Source organism: Brachypodium distachyon, chromosome 2, assembly GCF_000005505.3.
Source record: "Brachypodium distachyon strain Bd21 chromosome 2, Brachypodium_distachyon_v3.0, whole genome shotgun sequence".
In the NCBI taxonomy this organism is placed as follows: Eukaryota; Viridiplantae; Streptophyta; class Magnoliopsida; order Poales; family Poaceae; genus Brachypodium; species Brachypodium distachyon.
In genome coordinates this window covers 9,690,154-9,712,063 of record NC_016132.3, presented here as the reverse complement: position 1 = coordinate 9,712,063, position 21,910 = coordinate 9,690,154, and the positions used below count along the sequence as shown (strand labels likewise).

Below are 21,910 nucleotides of genomic sequence, written 5' to 3'. Positions count from 1 at the left end.
TGTACTTATTTGCCATTGACCAGAACATCACTGTTAAGAAGCTCTTTCAAACTGAAGAAACTGAAACATTGTTTCAATTGCCACTCTGAGAATGCACATGTGCAATACATCCAGCTATTAGACATGAACAACAGCTTTCAGCTCACAAATGAGACAGACACATGGTCTTATATTTGGAAAAAAGATGGCTTCATTTCCTCAAAGGCTTACAAGGCATAAGTTCTACACCTTGAGATACCACCTGACTTTGCACGGATCTGGTCATCATGTTGTCAGCTCAAGCACAAGATTTTCATGTGGCTTCTCCTCATTGATCGCCTCAATACACGAGCTATGCTACAGAAAAAAAAAGCTTCCATCTTCCTTCATATGAATACATCCTCTGTGATAGGCACATATTAGAGACCAGAGATCATCTCTTTTTCCACTGCCCTTTTGCACGCACTTGTTGAAATAATATTTGCCCTCACTTTGTGCCGCACCGGAATGTTCATAGTAATGTTGCCTCATTGAAGCGAGAACTCAATGTGCCGTTCTTCATGGAAATTACCACCCTGGTTGCATGGAGCATTTGGAAATCTAGAAATGACTACATCTTCAATCATAAGACTCCTAGGATGCACACAAATCTTCAAAGAGGAGCTGAATCTTGTTTTTCATAGAGCCAAAAGAAAAAAACTACTCCGTCTTCGCGGCTTGGCTTAATGCCTTTGGATAGACCTTTTTCTTTTCCTGGCATTTTGCCAACTTTCCTTTTTCATGTACAATTTATTTTGGTTTAATATATGTCCGTAGGCATGCCTACAGTCTTTTGCCCTAAAAAAAGCCAAAAACAGATGGAGCAAACGAGATTATGAGTATCCACAATAATCTCAGAGTTCTTTTACAGTACCCCTAAATAACTCTGGACTGTTTATTTCATCTAATCTAACGGGTGAAATTAGCAGGTATTCCAGGGCACGTGTTAAGGAGTACCGCCGTGAAAATTAGGAAGTACTCTGATTGGAAGGGTAGGGTAATATTGTAATCTACAAGACCAATCTCTTAGAACTATCCGTAGGCTCGCTGATTTCTTCTGATCTCTGCCATGGAAAAAACTTGATTTCAAGATATTCGATTTGGCGGTAGGCTGTGACTCGTGTGGACATGCCATGCCGGAGAGGGCAACTAGGCTAAGCTGTCTCAAACGGCGGTGACGGGCGCCGGAGTTGCGTACAGGAGACAACCTACGACTTGCGACGATGAACTGCTCTGCCTCATGAATAAAGCGCTCCACCTTCAGATCGGACTAATTCATACGTTAATCTTGTATCTGCTGATCTGATCAGTTCATTCCTCGACTACGTACATCCAAGCGCTCCATAACCTACAGATTGAACATACTTCAATTTCAATTTATTATCTGTTCATGTGTGATTAAAAAATCTCCACATACTCTCATCTCCCTTTGTGAACTCGCACAGAGAGTTCATAAATGATGCTGCAGCACTATTTGTCGTTGTCTCTGAAAGGAGGAGATGCCGGCGCATTTGGGTGATCCGGAGAAGCTGGCGGCGATTTGATGGGCGAGGATTCATCGGCAACACGAGAGGAAAACCGGGATGCGGCTGAATTGATGGGGTGGGCGTGGAAGTTAAAATTAGATTAAGGATAAGTACCTTTTTGTTAATAAAAAGTTATAAATGTCTAAATTACCCTCCTAAATAAAGGGTTAGATTTGATCGGTACTCCAACCTTTTCCAATGGAGTACCGGGGTACCGTAAAAACTCTCTAATCCCAAAGGCAACAGATCCTTATACACCCTTACCTCCTCCCATTTGAGGTCCCTTCTTAGGTTGCTCCACCTTGCAATGACTATAACCATTCCATTCCGTTTCACCTTGCTCTGGAATCAAACACTACCTTGGTGGGTTTTTGGAAACTTAATGATTGAAACTTTAATAAGGAAAAAAATATTTCTTAAATTTTGTGTTTTTAAAGCCGGAGCGAAACATTAAAGAATCCTTTGAAATTTGCTTTATGAAATCTTAAAATAAACCAAAATTAAAGACCAATAAAAAAAACTGAGTTATTATTTGTTGCTTTGAGTTTAGTGCTAGAAAGCGTTCTTTTTTCCCAAACGGTCATGGCCGCCCCAATAGGTCTTTACTTCAGCAATACTCTTTTCGTCCGAATTTATAAGGCCTTCATTGAATTTTGTGCCAAACTTTGACCAACAATTATACAAATAATATTTAATATATGTATATAAAAGTTATATCATTAGATAGAATTTTCAATACGAATCAAACCATATATTTTCTGTGTCAGCATAACCTCGTATTATCAATGTAATGTTTAGTCAAAGTCCAGCATAGAATTCCGTGCAGGCCTTACAAATCCGGATGGAGGGAGTAGCCGCCTTCTTGGCAAAAAAAATCGTTTTATCTTGGCTACGTACGTAGTAAATTGATAAGATTTGAATGAAAGACTTGTACTGTCTTTCTCTTTTCCTTTTGAGGTATAAGTTTGCAAGACTTAAGTGGTTGCGTCAAGAGGGTAAGCTAGATTGTGGAGTACTCCTATTTGTTTGTGGTTCTTTATTTAGAAGTGAAGTCTCACAGCCCTGCCTTTTTTAACGCGTGATAATCAGTATCCGGCCAGTGTTAGACGAATCCAAAAGCACACGGTTAATGAACGAACTAATAACTATAGTAAATTACATTGTGCGGTCGACGACGATGACCTAGAACTCTACAAGTCTGTAACTAAAGGTAGGCCCAAGAAGATTCTTTGTGAATTGAGACAGACGAACGTAATCTACTGACGAGATCTTAATCGTTGCTCGTAGGTGAAAACACGCAAGAAAAAAGAGATCACATCACAAATCAGAGTAGTATTTACATTTCATTCCACGCGCGTACTAAATATTTAGTCCATTTCATTTCAAACGAGAGCGAGAGAGAGAGAACAAAAGTGACATAGGATCAGCCTTGGACAGTTCACTGTCGCACCCTCCATTAATTTTGTCTACCAAACTAGGAAAATCACCCTACCAATTCTACCATTTCTTGTTTCCCATCCGGCCATCGCTCATTTAATTCCCTCAAAGCGCCTTTGTTCGGAACACCTTTTTTCTGTTGCGTTGGGCGCCTTCTTGTTGTACGAAAGGTGTATCTCTCAACCGCACCTGCAAGTGTGCAACTGACCATGACACGTATGTACGGGTACGTCATCCATGCGTCTCTGTGTCGATCGATCAGTTAATTGGTGCCGTTCCGGGGGGTGGTGTCGCTTTCGTGCTTGTTGGGAGGTGTCGTGCAGAACACCGGCAAGATGGCGGCGTCGCCGTTCCTCCCATCGACCTTCTCGTTCAGTTCCATGACGATCATGGTCGTCTCCGCTACGCCGCCGCTGCTGCTTGCGCCGTCATCGTCGGCGTGGCGGTCCGCTCTCTCTCTGTCCATCTCCCTCCCCTTTCCCCACAGCACCAAGTACAGCCCGGCTACGATGAGCACAGACCCGATAGCCCTGCAGTGACACAGTGTGTTAAACGACCAAAATCCAGCAACTGAAGAATTAATAAAGTACAACGACGTACGTTCCGAGGTGTATCTTCTCCTCGAGGATGGCCCAGCCGACGATGGCGACGACGACGAGCATCAGCGGGCTGAACATGGACACGAACAGCGGGCCGCGCGACTGGATGCACCACGACATCACCGCGAACGCGATCCCCGACCCCACGATCCCCTGCAATGTCCAGCACCGCGCGCGTTAATTCAGATCGATCAAACCACGCTTCTGTCGTCGTTGTTAATTCAGCCGCTAGGCCCGCTACTTGGATGGACGGATGAGCTTACGATGTAGAGCACGGAGTATAGCCTGATGTCGAGCCCGAGCTTCCACACCGCGAGGTTCCGGTCCAAGGCCGCGCTGATGCCCGCGCACTGCACCCCGGCCATCAGCGACATGATCGTCGTGCTCGTGTATGGCGCCGAGTATCCCTCCGTCGACATCTTTCTCTACAGAAAAACAAATTCGAACATTGTCATCATTGATCTTATATACTCCCTTCCTCCGGCCGAAATTACTTGTCGCTGATTTAGTACAACCAGAAAGCTTACCTGGATGATGAACCAGATGGCCCAGGCGGCGCAGCTAAGGATGATGAGCACGTCGCCGACCACGGCGGCGCTGCCGGTGGTGGGCGCCGCGGTGTTCGTGGCGTGCTCGGCGTAGCGCCAGTGCAAGGGGGATGCCCACACCTTGAGCAGGGGCCCGTGGTAGAAGGGCATGACCATGGATCCCCCGACGCACACGGCCGTGCCGAACACCTTGGCGAACCCGGAGTAGGTCCTGAGCCGCACCGTCTCCATCTTGAGCACGGCGGCCATGACGAATGTCAGCGCCGGGAGTGTGTTGCTCAGCGCGCACGCCACGGTCGCCGTGGTGGTCTTGAGCCCCACGAAGTAGAGGACCTGGTTCAGCGTCGCCCTGCAGATCTCGAATTACCACACACGCACAATTAACGTCAGTCAGCACGTCACACATGCAAAGTTCACCGATCTGGAACTGCATCACGTTAAATTCTGGCCGGCGTTACATATGCCGGGCTTGCAGCTTAAGATTGCGAAATGTTGCACGCTAAAATTCCCGTTCTGCGGACTACTATTTCTTTTGGCTGCCTTTAGTAGATTCTGAAATATCGGTAAGATTTCGTCCAAGGATCGCGTCTTGGTGGCTGGCTGCTAGTCAATTTGCGGGTGAGCCCGACAAAGCTCTGCCTGGCCGAGAAGAAGTGAGCCAGAGTTTGGTGACATCCCAAACCACTCTATAAACATGCCAATGTTATACTAGTGATGAGTCGTTTAACTGATGCTAGCTACAGAGGCACGCCAAACACAAAGCGTTTATTAGACAGATAAATAAAGGGAGGGAATATGATTGCTGAAGTTCTTCTTCATCCCAAAAGCGATTTGTTAACCTGCTAATTGGAACTAGCTGCACACTTTGCACCATTCAGTGTGCGTTGCCACTGAAACTAGCTAGTACACTTTTTTTAGAGTTGGCAACGGCAAACAGAGAACTAAGGCATGTCCCTTGTCCCTAGAAGAATAAGGAACCTGTGTAGTGCACAAATACAGGAGCTAGACTGGAGGGGAAAAGAGAAAGGGGTTCCTTGTAATTGGGCTCCCGTCATAACAACCCAGAAAAGGACTAGAGCAAAACAAGTACGTTTCCGTGCGTAACATTTTCATTGGACCGATGTGGATTTGCCTATGAGTTTGTCTTTTGTTCGTTTGAGCAGATGACCATGCATTATATTGCTGCAAGTTATTGCCGCCATGTCCAGATCGATTAATGAATGAAGAAATAGTTGTTGAAATGATGATTATCTTGTGCGTACTTACCCGAAAATGGAGGAAAAGAATATCTGCAATAGTACTTTCTTGGTGATCACCATCTCACTCCTCCTGCAGCATCCAATCCATGCAAGTTCAATTGATTAAAACCGCTAGAATTGTACATTTTGATTCAAATCCTAATTCATATTCCAAAATAGTACTATATATGCAAAGCACGATCGGTGCACACATGAAAGCAATATGCATGGTAGTAAAACTATCCCTCTTGTGCTCTCTTGGGGCGCGGCGTAAATTCCACGGTGTCGCGTTAAGGTGTCCAACATTCATGGACAACTGATTGTGGACCTTTTTTTTTTGTAAGATATGAAAATTGCTGTGTATAAAAAAGGAGAAAGTCATTCCACAATACCACATCGAACGATCCATGAAAAACAGAACTAATATATTGGTCACATGTAGAAAAAAATCATTGATGGGATGACGTGGCCGGCATTATTTTTCAACCCGGGTTCCCTTTCCGTTGTGAAATAACAACGGAAATACAAAAGTCTGTGCGTACCGAACATGAAAAGGGGGAAAGAACGAGGGTGTGAGAAGTAAGGTTATATTACGTGTAAGGAAACCCGCTGCCGAGCACCCTCCGGTGCATTGGCAGAGACTGGGCAAAATATATGTTATTTCTTGTAAACTGAAATTTGCCCATAAAAATTTCAGAAGTTAATCATCTTGTTTACTTCGACTAATTAAAGGGAGTTTAATTAGAGGAGCTGGAGTTATTAATCACCTCGATCGTAATAAAAAAAGTAATCTAGCTTAATTGTGGATTTTCAAAATAGGGAGTGATTTGATAGATATGCGCACAACGATTCGTTGCTGTAGATGGATCATCTCCTGAAACTGAATGAATTATATTAGATAGTACTTGAGAAGCTTGGCGCCAAGGCAAGCATGCACACACCTTTCGAAGTAGTAGGCGAGGGGAGCGAGGAAGACGCCGGCGATGAGATTCCGGTAGGAAATGAGCACGTAGGGGCTCATGCCGGTGTCCAACGCCAGCTTGGACAGCACGTTCATCCCTGCGAAGCCTAGCTGCACCAACACCATGGCAATCGTAGGAAGGCACTCCCTCCCCATAGCTGCAAACCCTTTCTCTCTATCTTTCTGTAAATTGAAAGAATTTTCTTGAGAGAAGAGAGGAAAATCGAGATAGGTACGTACGCCAGAGAGGGGTTTGGGGGCGGTGAGACGACGAGAGGGACTAGCGAAGTGTGTGGGTGCAGGATGGAATGGAATGGAATGTTTGTGTGTATATATAGGTGGCGGGGGAGAGAGATAGATGGAGGGAGAAAGGCTGAGCCAGCGATGCTGGGTGATGACTTGCTGCAGTGAAACATGGAAATAACAGAAAGCTAGCTGGCTAGCTAGCTGCAGGGTATTCCACAAGCAAAAAAGCTTGAGCGGTACTACAAGGCACGGATCAGGGCAAATGAAGGCAAACGCGCTCCCAAGTCCCAAGCTTGCGGACAGCTTGGAAGCGTCAAAAGCACACGAATGCGCAGTTCATGTTGCTGTAAAAAATGTTGCACACGTACTCATCATGAGAACGGGCGCGGTGTAACTATTTTCATGACGTCGACCATGTTCGGCCGGAAGATGAAGAGAGACGATATCCGGATATATGCACATTAATTATCGTTTGCTGTACTGTTTTCTCTGTATGTAGGATGTATCATAGACTTGCAAGAAAAATAGAAGACGATGATGATGATTTCCTAGGCGGTTCCTTGTTCGGCTCTCCGACCCCTGTCCGCGTCCATACATATGTGCGCGTATGCTGCGTCAGAGCTAGCCTCCGTGCGTGGCTCTCTTTAATTTGTCATCCCCTGGCCGGCCAATCGGCTACCGTTTGCATGGCCAGACGAACCGAAACCGTTTCAAAAAGGGTTCTCACACAAGTGCATGCTGTTAAGTTGGTGCATGATCATCAGCCGTACGTGTTTTCCGCCTGCCTGCTTGCAAATCAGAATCGGGTACACAGACGCGGTAAGATTCATTGTAACCGAAACCACTCGATCGCATAGAAGTAACGCACTTACCCGGCCTAGCTAGCTAGGTAACGCTAGCTCTAGCATGTATTTCTAGCTGTTTCCCGAGATGGCTTTGGGCAAAACTGCATGCCAATCTAGGCAGCTAGCTAGCTAGCTGCCAAGTCAGAACAAGAGGACAGCTAGCCAGCCAGATTCCATCTCGGTCGGCTCTAAGCTTTAAACTTGAACCCAAAGGAGAAACCGAAGCATCATGAACCTCTTTTGCCGCCGCCAAAATGGGAGAAGAGAACAGCTAGCTAGCTCAACCTTAACGTACACCGCTCCAACAATTTCTGAATTTATAGATGCGTACTGCTTTAGAAATGTGCGCGTGTGTCTATACACAAAAAGAATGCTTAGATTGTGTATGGACTATGGAGACGGTATTAGTTACTCCATATATTAGATGGTGCCCTGCACGTTGTTGCGGAAATTTTTAATTAGCACATGTGAATGTGAGTGAAATTGAGTAGCAACGAAAGAGTATTTAAAATTGAAAATATATATGAAATTGTATGATAGATTTTTCGTTTAGTGAGGATAACTTGATACAAATATAGCATGCATGTGCAAAAAAAAATGAGTTCCCCGCTAAATTGGTGTGAACATATTAATGACATGATGATGTGGCATGCTTGCATGTTGAGAGAAATCAAGTAGTGAGGTTCTCCTAGTTAGATATAGAAGATTACTTGTTTAGCATTTCGTACCATTATTTCTCATACTAACGTGAAAAATTCTTTGATCCAAACAAATAAGTTTCTTGATCCATCTGAAATTTATTTTCTTCACCAATATATAACCGATCCAAACCAGAATTAATGACGTAAAGTTGAACATATATATTACCACGCCAACTTGTTAAATAAGCTTTTCTGGTAGTATATAGAGAAGTAATCAATTAAATATCTACTCCTATTTTGCATGTAAATGGGTTACCTTGTAGTTGATCTCACATTAAATGGTTCTGATCATAGTCCAACTGGAAACACGCAACAAGTTGATCACTTTGGTGTGGCTTTCCGATTGAAGCTAGCTTTTGTTATTATCGTTTCCTTCTTATTAGTACAAATCAATAATCAAACACTTACTTCTTGCTTATATAAACTTAGTTTTATACTACTCCTACCTCCTTTCGTAAGTACTCACACCTTTCCATTTTATAAGACGCAAATGGATTTCTTTATGGATACCAAGAGGCAGAGGTTTGAAGATAATTAGTAAATGGGAGCAGGGCGCTGGAGGTGCATTCTGTTGAAGTATAAATGAATTTCCCTCCTTTCTCCACCAGATTAAGCTTTTGGGTGAACTGATTCGGTGCATTAAACATCTCATGGTATTAGATCCAAGAAGTATTGAGTTCAAGACCCGGTCGGTGCAAATAAATTACGACACACTCCCGGTCCATGTTTAATCTTGAGGGAGCCAGACATGAGGGGAGTATTGATGTATAAGTGAATTGCCCTCCTTTTCCATCAGCCTGAATTTTTGGGTAAACTGATCCGGTGTATGAAATTTTTCAACAACTAGGATCAAATGTGCACTCTACTAGCTCTGCATGCGTACAGTACATCACGCCCGCGTTTCCTCTTCTCCTCGTGTCAATAACCCAATTATGGATTAATGCCCATCGGCATATAAGGGCATGTACAATGGGATGACGTCAGCCTTCTCTTAGCGATGCCACATAGGATAAAATCTGATGTGGAAGAGAGAGAAATGAAGAAAATGCACAAGCCTTCTCTTAATTAAGAGATGATCTCTTCACAAGAATGATAAGGCAAAGATAAGCCAAATTTACCATTGTACTAGATTTCATCTTTTCTTAGCATTTATTTAGTTAATTTTATTCATCTAAACATTAATCTAAGATAGAACACTAAGAGATAACCCATTGTACAACATGTTTTGTTGTCTTTTCTAATTGACGTGGAATGCCTAAGATAGGACAGTCTTATCAACCATTGTACATGCCCTAAAACGCCATGCATGCGAGATTAGTGGGACGAGGGGATGAGAAAGTAGCCATCCGCCTTATAAACCAGAGAAAAAGGGTAAAAAAAAGGAAAACCATCCGCCTTATAAAACGGATAGTAGTGAGTACACGACTTCTTCAAAAGTTATGCAGTCAAACTTGTTTAACTGTAAGATGAGAATATATCATTGCATCTATCATGAATTTTTATAATATAAAATTACATATTTTACTACCAACAGATGCGCACAAAAATAATAGTAAAAGATACATACCGAAGACCATGCAATGTGTAAAACACAATATGTTTACGAAAGCAGGGAGTATTTTAAGAAATTGATTAAGAACATAAACTTCAGTTTTTTCACTAGTATTTGGCCAAATAGTTCCTTTCCTAAAATAAGCAGTACCGCCTACAGTTTATAATCCTATATGTTCCTTTTTGGGGGGTTCATTTATATTTTAAGAGAACTATTTATGGCTATCTCCTAGTGTTTGCAATTTGCAGTGGATTGATTGTGATATTTTTGTTTGCATGATGAGCCCATTTTTACATGGTCTATTTTTTGTTTGGCTATGTTCTTTTGGTATAGTCTCTCAAAGAAGAGTGTTCAGGAATCATGTCTTGGCTATCAGAACACATGAACAAATATACCAACCAAGTGCTAAGTATTCCCAATCTATTTCTAAATATCTATACATTTGAGGTTGTTCTAAGTCAAACTTCGTCAACTTTGACCGATCTCTTAGACAAAAATACCAAAATGTGTAACACCAAACAAATGCAGTATGAAAATGATGAGTAATTAGGTAATTTCGATGAATATTTAATCCAGAAAAACGGTGTGTAAAACATGTACCATATTATATCATGCAAACTAGACAAATTAAATAGCAACGCACAGCAATAAAACTCATCTAATTTCACGGCATGAATAATAGAACTGCTAATCAAAATCAACAAGAAAGAGCAGATTACGTACGGTGCTGTACTCTTTTCTTGTGTTTGTTTGTTGAGGTCGGTGACGAGTCCGATGGCGTCGATGTTCACACCGGCAGCAGCAGCAGCCTTGACTATCTCCTGAGCAGCGGCCAGTGCCTGCGCTTGCGCCTGTGCAGCAGCAGTTGCCTGGGTTTGGAGTTGGGCAACCTGCTGCTGTGCTTGGAGTTGTGCAGCCTACTGCTGCTGACATAGAGCGGCAGCCTGAGCCGCGGGATCTCCGAGGTCGTCGGCCATTGGTGAGGAAGATGCTGACGAAACAGGAATGTGAAGAAGCGAGCAGTCGCGTGAGAACGCTCCCCAAAAACCTTATCGACCGTTTCCCGGACAGGATCTCGAAGGTCGGGGTTCTGGAGGCCTGCTCTCCCGCCGATCTGTGCACGCAGTCGACGGGATGGAGTAGCAGTTGGCGGCGAACAGCGAGATTGGATCGTAGGCGTGACGGCTAGGGTTGTGTTGTGTTTTTTTTCCGGAGACCGCGGTCGTCGTATTATATAGGCACGCATGCGGACTTCGGTTCGGTTTAGGAAACCAAAACCGATTCCGCAATTATTGGGATTTGTTACGCGTCCGCAACGGATTCCGACTGCCAAAAAGATAAGCACGACCTGGCACGGCTCGAATTCGAACTCGATCCACGAAACCCGGCGCGCGCATGCACGTCGTGACGAGGCGAGCGGCGGAGGAGGAGCGCGCGTGGGCATTTCCCTTGCTCACTTGCTCAAGAGGTGAGAACCAACATACCTTATATATTGGTCCAACTACCCCTAAACTAGCAAGGTGGAACTATTCCCACTTCCTCATCCCACTGCATGAATGGGCTTTTGAGATTTTCCAGGAATTAATTTCAGATTGGGCCTTGGGCCTAACCCAAAATTCCAACAATCCCCCACAATATCTTATAAGCACATAAAATTGCCGTTGATCCAAAACTCTGTTTTTGATATACCAGCGTTTCAGTGGAGACCGGTTAAGGTTGAACATCCATCTAAACAAATAGCTTCACTCACGCACAACTGAACAATGGACAAACCTTGAATTGTCATTTTTCTGTGTTAGAGCTTCACTAAATTGTTGTCTGGTACTGGGCTGCCGAATGCTACCCCGCGGTGTGGAGCATATAAGTCATTCTCCAGGCCTTTTCATGAGCTTACTAGAGACCACCCAAATCTCATAGACTGCAACCAACAGTCAGGCTCATATAGGTGTGTTGTTTAGAGACTACTCTGTAGGACAGTATTTCCCTTGCAAATTAATGCAACGCGTTAGAACACATTAAGTTAAACAATCTACCATACATTACACGAGAGTAATGCATCGTCAACGGAGTGGGATAAAGAATGTACACTCTCTTCAGTTATCCAATGACTTGTTTCCCAGGTCCTAATTCACGGGATCTCCGATCACATAGGTTGGTTTACCGCCATGGTAACTCACGTGGGTCGTAACCCCATCTCCCTTGATACAGATTCTATCACATTCCTTGATAGACCCTTTGTAAAGGGATCTGCCAGATTTTTAGCCGTTGGGATATATCCCCATGCTATTATTCCGGAATTTCTCATTGCTCTGACAGATTTCAGACGTCTCCTGATGTGTCTTGATGACTTCATGTTATCTTTAGAACTGTTCACTTTGACTATCACAGTTTGATTGTCACAGTTCATAAGAATCGTTGGTATTGGTTTTTCAACAATCGGCAAGTCCATCAAGAGCTCAAGAAGCCAGTCGGCTTCAACCGTGGATGTATCTAATGCTGAAAGTTCTGCTTCCATTGTTGATCTGGTTAAGATCGTTTGCTTGCAAGACTTCCATGAAACAACACCCCCTCCGAGTGTGAACACATATCCACTCGTGGTCTTTAGCTCATCAACATCAGATATCCAGTTTGAATCACTATAACCCTCAAGTACCTTGGGGTACCCAGTATAGTGTATACCATAGCTCATTGTGCCCTTTAGATAGCGCATGACCCTCTCGAGTGCACTCCAATGATCATCTCCCGAATTCTTATTGAACCGACTCAGTTTGCTCACAGCAAAAGAGATGTCAGGTCTAATTGCGCTAGCCAAATACATGAGTGAACCAATAATCTGAGAATATCTCACTTGGTCTCTTCCAATTCTGTGATTCTTTCGAAGCGGAACGCTTGTATCACAAGGAGTTGGAGAAGGTTTACAATCAGCATAGTCGAAACGACTCAAAATCTTCTCCACATAGTGAGATTGCAACAAAGTGATCTCATCATTGTCGCCTCCCACGAGCTTGATGTTCAGAATAACATCAGCTACACCAAGGTCTTTCATGTCAAAGCACTTCGACAAGAAAGTCTTAACCTCTTCAATAACTTTGAGGTTAGTCCCAAATATTAGTATGTCATCGACATACAAATAAAGTATAACTCCCTCACCCCCACCATGACGGTAGTATACACATTTGTCAGCTTCGTTTACAACAAAGCTGGCAGATGTTAAAGTTTTGTCAAACTTCTCATGCCATTGCTTAGGAGCTTGTTTCAAGCCATATAGAGACTTTAATAACTTCCACACTTTGCCTTCATGACCCTTTATTACAAATCCATCTGGCTGGTTCATGTAAATTTCCTCGTCCAACTCTCCGTTAAGGAAAGCTGTCTTAATGTCCATTTGATGGACGATCAGACCATATGAGGCAGCTAGTGATAGTAATACTCTGATTGTGGTCAATCGAGCTACAGGTGAGTAAGTATCAAAGAAATCTTCACCTTCTTTCGGGGTAAAACCCTTGGCCACAAGCTGCGCCTTGTACTTCTCAATAGTACCATCAGGCCTAAGCTTTTTCTTGAATATCCACTTGCATCCTACAGGTTTGCACCTATACGGACGGTCAATGACCTCCCAAGTATCAATAGCCATGATAGAATCCATCTCACTACGAATGGCTTCCCTTCCAATAGTCTGCATTCGGAGATGCAAATGCCTCATTAATGGTTTTAGGGGTGTCATTCACAAGGTACACAATGAAATCATCACCAAAGGATTTAGCAATCCTTTGTCGCTTGCCCCTAATAGGGGCTTCATTGTCATACTCCTCAGGAATCTCATCACGTGTTTGTTCAAGATTTTCCACTGGGATGGCGGTTTCAGGAGCTACACCATGATCCTGATGTTCCTCTGAACTGACGGGTTCAGCAAGTACATCATGATCCTCTCTAGATGTGCTATGTATATCTCTCATGGGAAATATGTCCTCAAAGAATGTAGCATCACTGGACTCCATAATTGTATCGACGCTCATGTCAGGTACTCCAGAATTTATAACCAAGAATCTATAGCCAACACTCCGAAGTGCGTAGCCAAGAAAGACACAATCAACGGTTTTTGGTCCAAGCTTACGTTTCTTGGTGATTGGTACATTGACTTTCGCCAAACAACACCAAGTCCGTAAGTAAGAAAGTGTGAGTCTCTTCTTTTCCCATAGCTCGTATGGGGTGACTTCTTTATCTTTTGGGGGAACACGATTTAGTACATGACACGAAGTCAATAGCGCCTCCCCCCACCATGCCTTGGATAAACCAGCAGTGTCTAACATGGCATCGACCAAGTCAGTCAGTGTGCGGTTTTTCCTCTCAGCAACCCCGTTTGACTAGGGCGAATAAGGAGGCGTCCTCTCATGGACTATGCCATGTTCCTCACAAAATGAATTAAACTCACTGGAGAAATATTCTCCACCGTGGTCAGACCGCAAACGTTTAATTTTCTTCTCAAGTTGATTCTCGACTTCAGCTTTATAGATCTTAAAATAATGCAATGCTTCATCCTTTGATTTTAATAAATACACATAACAGAATCTAGTCGCATCATCAATGAAAGTCATAAAGTAACGTTTTCCACCTTTGGTTAATACACCGTTCATCTCACAAAGATCAGAATGTATGAGCTCTAACGGTGCTAGGTTTCTCTCCTGAGCAGCCTTGTGAGGCTTGCGAGGCTGCTTCGCTTGCACACAAGCTTGACACTTCGAACCTTTAGCCACAATGATATTATGTATTAAACTCAGATTTGCTAATCGCGTCATGCAACCAAAATTAATGTGACAAAGTCGTGAATGCCAAACATTAGACTCATTATTAATAGAATTGACGCTGTTCATGACCTTATTACAAAAATCCGAAAGGGATAAGCGGAACAAGCCTCCGCACTCATAACCTTTACCAATAAATTGTTCATACTTAGACACAATAACTTTATTGGACTCAAACACTAACTTAAATCCGTCCTTGCAGAGGAGGGATCCACTAACAAGATTCTTCTGAATGGAGGGCACATGATGCACGTTTCTCAGCTGTACGATCTTTCCCGAAGTAAACTTCAGATCCACCGTGCCAACACCATGAACAGAAGCATGGGTGCCGTTCCCCATCATCACTGAGGAGCTGATGGCCTGATATGAAGAAAACAAGGAAATATCAACACACACATGAATAGTTGCACCTGTATCGACCCACCAATCGGTGGACTGACATACAGAAAATACAGTAATTAAATTACCATACCTGCCTGCATCTTCATTGTTGCCAATGGTCAAATTAATTAGCAAACTTTTGTCGGATCTGTCCTCCTTTGCGCTCCTTGCAGTTACTCGCCCAATGGCCAAGTCCTCCGCACACAAAGTAAGGATCCTTGTCCTTGTTGCCTCCTTTCTTCTTCTTCTTGAAAGTGGTAGTGTTCTTTGGACCAGCATTGTTGAATGCTTTTCCCTTTCCCTTGTTGTTACTGTTGTTGTGGTTGTTCCTTTGAACTATGTTGACAATGGATATACCCTCTTGTGTGTTGCCTTTGGGGCCAGCATCTTTTGCTCTCGCCTTCTCCTCAACATCAAGAGTACCAATCAGGTTCTCCACAGAGATTTCTTCTCTCTTGTGTTTTAGTGAAGTAGCAAAGTTCCTTCACGAGGGAGCAAGCTTGGCGATGATGCCCCCGACGACAAACTTGTCGGGTAGTGGACACTTGAATTGCTCAAGTTCCTTAGCCATAGTCAGTAACTCATGAGCTTATTCCACTACAGATCGGTTTGCAACCATCTTATAGTCAAAAAACTGCTCCATAACGTACAACTCACTGCCAGCGTCAGATGCGCCAAACTTAGCATCGAGCGCATCCCACAACTCTTTGGCATCCTGATAGTGCAGATAAGCATCAACGAGCTTATCTTCCAGCACACTACAGATCGCACCGACGACTACAACACAAGCCTCAACATACAACTGCTGAGAAGCAATTGTTTGAGTCTTCCCATGTTGTACCGCCCACCATGCGCCCATAGCCACGAGCTACATATGAAATTTATACTACCACCTCTTAAAGTGCAGTCCAGTAAACACAGGTGGTTTCAATGCGACAGCAAATTGAGACATCGAAAATTGCCTACACGTATAAGGTTTTTGGAATGCTGAGTAATTAGGTAATTTCGATGAATATTTAATCCAGAAAAACAGTGTGTAAAACATGTAGCATATTATATCATGCAAACTAGACAAATTAAATAGCAACGCACAGCAATAAAACTCATCTAATTTCACGGCATGAATAATAGAACTACTAATCAAAATCAACAAAAAAGAGCAGATTACGTACGGTTCTGTACTCTTTTCTTGTGTTTGTTTGTTGAGGTCGGTGACGAGTCCGGTGGCGTCGATGTTCACACCGGCAGCAGCACCAGCCTTGACTACCTCCTGAGCAGCGGCTAGTGCCTGCGCTTGCACCTGTGCAGCAGCAGTTGCCTGGGCTTGGAGTTGGGCAGCCTGCTGCTGCTGACATAGAGCGGCAGCCTGAGCCGCGGGATCTCCGAGGTCGTTGGCCATTGGTGAGGAAGATGCCGACGAAACAGGAACGTGAAGAAGCGAGCAGTCGCGTGAGAATGCTCCCCAAAAACCTTATCGACCGTCTCCCAGGCAGGATCTCGAAGGTCGGGGTTCTGGAGGCCTGCTCTCCCGGCGATCTGTGCACGCAGTCAATGAGATGGAGTAGCAGTTGGCGGTGAACAGCGAGATTGGATCGTAGGCGTGATGGCTAGGGTTGTGTTGTGTTTTTTTTCCGGAGGCTGCGGTCGTCTTATTATATAGGCACGCAGGCGGACTTCGGTTCGGTTTAGAAAACCAAAACCGATTCCGCAATTATCGGGATTTGTTACGCATCCGCAACAAATTCCGACGGCCAAAAAGATAAGCACGACCCGGCATGGCTCGAACTCAAACTCGATCCACGAAACCCGTCCGCAACGGATCTAATTTCAGATTGGGCCTTGGGACTAACCCAAAATTCCAACAGAAAATGTACTTAATAATAGTCCTAATGATAGTTTGATGTTGCATATGTTAATGTTTTTTTCATGCGAATGTCGTTGCTCGGTGCTCCGACACCGGGGGCGTGCGGCCACATCCCCCTTTTAGGTTCGGTAGGGGCGTTTGGGGCGGAGACCCGGTGATCGCCGGCACGGCCGATGAGGCCCTACGGGGCCGGTGAGACAACGTGCTAAGGGTGTGCGCTAGTCCGGGAACAGGTGCACGCACGTTTTTTACCCAGGTTCGGGCCACCCGGAGGTATAAAACCCTACGTCCTGCCTGTCTGAGCTGATATTGATTATGGATCAAATGCTTACAGGTTGCCGGGCAAGCTCCCGGGCTTTCTCTCAGTGGCTTAGCACTCCTCACTGCTCTCTGATGGCCGTCTACTAGAACCAACTGATCCTAGATCTAACGAGCCAGCGAAGGGGACTTGAGGAACTGAGCAACTGTCTTGCTGACTAACTGACCTACTGACCAACCCCTTGACCGTTGGCATGGATCCTCCTTTTATATACAAGGGGATGCCACGGTGCATGAGCTACAAGGGTCCAACGGGGAGGCATGCAACTCCCCCGGGTGAGCTGGTGGCGTGCATGGGTGCCACCTCCGCTGCTAGGAGCCTAAGACCCTAGGGTAGGATTAGACAACCATTGTTCCTTGCATCGGACGGGTAACTACCCGTCGGTCGGCTCGTTTACTGAGCCGCGCGCCTTACTCCTTGCCTTGGTGGGACCGCGCGTCCCGCGCCCGCGTGGCACTATCCACTGGGCCCCACGACCCGAGGCGGGGGCACGCGCCCGGGAACCCCCAGTCCCAGCAAGTTGACCCCGGGAACCACCTGGGCCCAACGCGCCCGAGAACCCCCGAAGCCCCGCTAGCCCCTTTCGGACTGGTAGCTTGCCGGGGAGCTCATAGACGATCCCCGGGATGAGACCTTCCCAGGAACCCGAAAGAGGGCCCACGCGTCGCGCAGCGGTGGTACCCCGAGTGCCACTGGTGCGACAGCGAAGCCGGTCAAAGTTGACAGAGTTTGACTTAAGACAACCTCAAGTGTACACATATTTAGAAACGGACAAAAAGTACTGCCTCGATCCATAATTAGTATCGGAAATTTAGTACAAAGTTAGTACGTAGACACTCGTTATGGATGGGAGGGAGTAAATAATAACTATTTAGGCCCACCTTGAGAGTTAGATTCAAATGTGGTCTCATAGATAGGAAGATGTTATATTCTTCTCAAATCTTATATTTGGGGGCTAGTGCTTTCTATTGGTCAGTTTAGCTATGCGGAAGTGATAATTGAATTTGACAAAATAAGCTCCAATCATTTGCAAGTTACGTTCGTGTGTATCAGCTGGTTGCGTTTGTGGCGGAGAAAAACTCTTGATAGTCAATACTGGTTGTTCGGCGAACCAAGTTGGTTGCCAGAAAATGTATATAGTGACATGAATGACAGCCGCTTACACATGATAGGCCAATTGAGATCTTTTTTAGCATATTCTAACCTATTTTTCTGCTTTTGTAACGCTGGTTGGCGATGTAGTATTTTTAACTGCTTGGCTGGTACGTGCAATTGTGCACAATTGTTGTAGAGACCCGGAGACACTAAAGCTCCTCTTACAAAAAAAAAAAAGTGTACCAAACCAGGTACTCCTTCGGTTACAAAATAAGTGACGTGCATTAGCATAGATTTTTATACGAATTAATGTCACTTATTTCCGGACGGAGGGAGTACATGATATTTGTGATGATATACACGGATGGCGTAGACACGATTCTATACCTCGTGACTAATTACCATGTCGTTTTCTTTGCTTTGATACTGCTATTCCTCTGTCTCTGATTCAAATTCTGTACCATGTAAGCGAATAAACCGGTTTATAGCCAACAAGCCAGGCCAAATCGTTTTCTTTCTCGTGCAACTAAACGTGCTGACGGCTATACGTTACTTCGCAGTTTGCAGAGGATTTCCAGATTTGGTCAGATCCATAGCCATAGCATAGGCTCTGTTTTGGTGCTCACAGAAACATCGCTGAAGGAAAGAAGAATTAAGAAAATGCGTTCCCCATAAATAAAACCGCTGGACCGTGTACATCAAATATCTCAGGCTCCGGCGACGAGTTTGCCAGTTCCAGCACTCAACCACCCTCTCCCCCGCACGTCCGCGCGTCCAACAAAAATGCGTGTGCCGCACGCCGCACACCGGCGATTCGGTTCGATCCAAATCATCCCACCCTGTACATTGTTGTCGCTCGCGGCAGAGATACAAGCGCAATCTATCTGGACAGCACAAGGGAGCAACAGACAACCAGCGTTTATTCACACATATACTCCTTTGGCATGGGTGTTTTGCCGCAAAGCATCGTTGACCCGACAATTAATGAGTCGAAACCCGCGCCACACGTATCTCTACTCCCGTCCCTTTCCTCTATAATTTCAGACACGTTTTCGGTTCTCCGCATACGCTGCGCAACGCTAAGATTGAAGCACCATTCCATTCGAATTGAGTTGTATATATATGCGGATGTTTTAAGGCACCGCATGGTTTGGTACGAAAAGATGGCCACGAGTTAATGCCCGAATTGCCGTCCACATTTGATCAGCAGGCTGCAGGGAGGAGATTAGGCTGACGCGGCGGCGTGTTTGCGCACCAACCGGACACTCTGTCGGACGGGCTCTGGGACTGGGAGGCGATCGACCAGTTAACTTGCGGGGGCATATTTTCCTGCATCATCGAGACAGTGACATCAACGTCAACCAAAAGATTGGGCGTGCAATCAGATGAACTTGGTTTGCAACGAACTCTCTCGGCGTCTGCAGGTTGCAGTGGCAAGATGGCACAAGGCCTGAAAGAGAGCAGATGCGCAATATGAATGCGAAGTGACAAAAAGTTCGGTCCTTTGCCGTTGTAGGCTTGTATAGTAGCTAGCTCGTTAGGTTAGGTGACTTGTGTTGATCAACAACAAGGCGAACTGACTTTCCACACATGGACACATGCTGATGATATCATAGGTAGTTTAACTAAGGGCATTCTCAACAAAGGATACTATACGGGTACCAACAAATCAGTGGCCAATATGAAGGAAAGAGTAATGCCATAACTAAGTAATGATCATTTGAAAAAGTAACAGGTACTATATGGATACCAAAACAGCAAAGAAGATGACATGTGAGTCCATAAAAAAAATGAAATGAATAGGAAGAAATGAATCACATTGAAAAAGGGTGAGAGAAAAGTTAGTACCGTAACTAGCTGGTATCTTGTTAGAAATGCCTTAAGAGTACCGGAAGAAAAAATATGATACTCCCTTCGATCCATATTGATTGTCAAAATATTGCATGTATCTAGACGATTTTTAGAAATAGATTTTAGGCAAATTTGAGACAATCAATACGATCATAAGGCAAATGCATGCATACGCCGAGGACACCATCAAGGAGACTCACCCACACGAGTGTGCCTTTTCGTCACAGTTGAATTTTCTAAGGGAGGAACTTACGAGGAATAAGATGCCTGTAGAGCGATTTTGGAAGAAGAAAGGACACATCTGGACAGTGGCGGACCTAGGAAAATTTTTTAAGGAGGCCAAGGGTTGCCCACCTTTTCAAAAAAAAAGAAAAAAATTTAAGGGGCGGCGATGCAATACAACTATCGTGATTTTGGTTGTCAGTTGCAATTTTGGTTGTCGAATATACCTCTCGTGACGACAGCGTATCGTGATTTTTTTTCTTAGGTGGCATCTTGGCAATCGAGCTCTAACTGCCCTGCTGCACGGCGGCGCGGCAGCGTCTCCTCCGTTGATGGCGTGGTCAAGGTAGAAGAAGATCAAATTTCGAAGGGACGATTTCGAAGGAGAAGCCGTGGTGTGCCTGCCAGCCGCTGGGAGGAATAACTGAAGAAGGAATTGAGAACTTCGGGACGGGAACAGAGAAGCGGCAGATAGATCGATCTGAGATCGATCAGTAAGTTTTCACGATCGAGAGACATATAGGCCCGATTCAGGCCTGCCCAGCCCAGTCCCCCGTGCAGCCCACCTCAATTCTCAGGCCCAATAGCCATGTAGACAGCGTATACTATGCGTATATTAGACTTCTGTACCGTATCTTAGGTGCGGCGGCGGCCGTACCTCGCCATATTGGTAGGTCCGCCCCTGCATCTGGATTGAAGGAGACAAGGATAATCCACAAATTTCATGTATTTCTTTATTAAATCGCATGAACATGTGAGCACCATAATAAATTTGACCTTTTTCCGGGATGTAGAAGTTGAACTTTAGTACATAGGATGTAGAAGTTGAACTTTATTAGATGAGATCATGTACCAACAATTTAACGACCACCAAATTACTTCCTTCATCTCATGTGAAGTGACTTTTCATTACATGTAACTAAACACTTTTTAGACATACGTAACAAGAATTTTGAGCTATGATTAAGAGTAAAAACAAAATGAAAACTCCCCGGAAGTATGGAGCAAAACAAAAATAGAGAGATTCCAAAATAGAAAACTTCAAAAAGTTCTGAAATAGAAACATTAATGGTTGCCTGCAGTGTTGTCGGCGCCGTGCTCATTGTCGTGGGGCTATACACGGTGATCTGGGGCAAAGGGAGGGACATGGATGCCGTTGAAGAAACAGCGGCAAATGGTGATGAGGAGACGAACAACGCAGATGGATGATGCCCACGAGGGCGTCATGGCCTCATGGGCACCGCGCCTCGCTAGCTGCTGATCGACATCAAGTGATGCGCCCGGATATAGCATGATGCGAAATTAGTATTGCCTTCTTGGTCGGTGTGATGCACGTATATGCCAACTTTGAAGCTTCTTTACCTCAACAAGACGTGTGGTTAATTTGTTACAAACTGGTGTCCCGCGTTGCGCAGCAAACATTTTTAATTTGGATAACCTCTTGTTCAACTCCCCTTTGCCTTGGCATGCGCCCTATTTTTACTTCTGAGCAATCCATTCATGATACTTTGTTGTTATCAAGCCATGGAGAATGGTAAACGGTATCCGATTGAGTATCTCGAAAGGAACATGCTCCTACATGTTCCTTTCCATGTGGAGAATGGTACTCTCATTTTTTAGAGTATCTCGAAGATTAGAAATGACCGCATCTTTAACTTTATTCGACCCAATATGTATAGACGCAGAAGGATTTTCAAGAAGAAAT

At 44.6% G+C, this 21,910-nt stretch overlaps 1 protein-coding gene across 1 annotated transcript; it reads right to left on the bottom strand.

Moving 5' to 3' along the window:
- Positions 1-2,858: 2,858 nt before the first annotated feature.
- LOC100824062 (WAT1-related protein At1g09380) lies at positions 2,859-6,616 on the bottom strand. Its single transcript, XM_010232514.3, has 6 exons — positions 6,308-6,616; positions 5,395-5,457; positions 4,108-4,477; positions 3,844-4,005; positions 3,582-3,733; positions 2,859-3,511 (listed from the first exon to the last, which is right to left on the bottom strand). Exons 1-6 carry the CDS (start codon positions 6,481-6,483, stop codon positions 3,244-3,246), a joined length of 1,191 nt encoding a protein of 396 aa, XP_010230816.1. The 5' UTR covers positions 6,484-6,616; the 3' UTR covers positions 2,859-3,243.
- Positions 6,617-21,910: the final 15,294 nt, after the last annotated feature.

Excerpts from the sequence above, each read along its gene's own strand:
- LOC100824062 (XM_010232514.3), bottom strand. The coding sequence starts at position 6,483 with ATGGGGAGGGAGTGCCTTCCTACGATTGCCATGGTGTTGGTGCAGCTA. Across the intron at positions 4,478-5,394 it reads TTCTTTTCCTCCATTTTCGG|GGCGACGCTGAACCAGGTCC; the intron begins GTAAGTACGCAC and ends CGAGATCTGCAG. Across the intron at positions 3,734-3,843 it reads TATACTCCGTGCTCTACATC|GGGATCGTGGGGTCGGGGAT; the intron begins GTAAGCTCATCC and ends TGGACATTGCAG.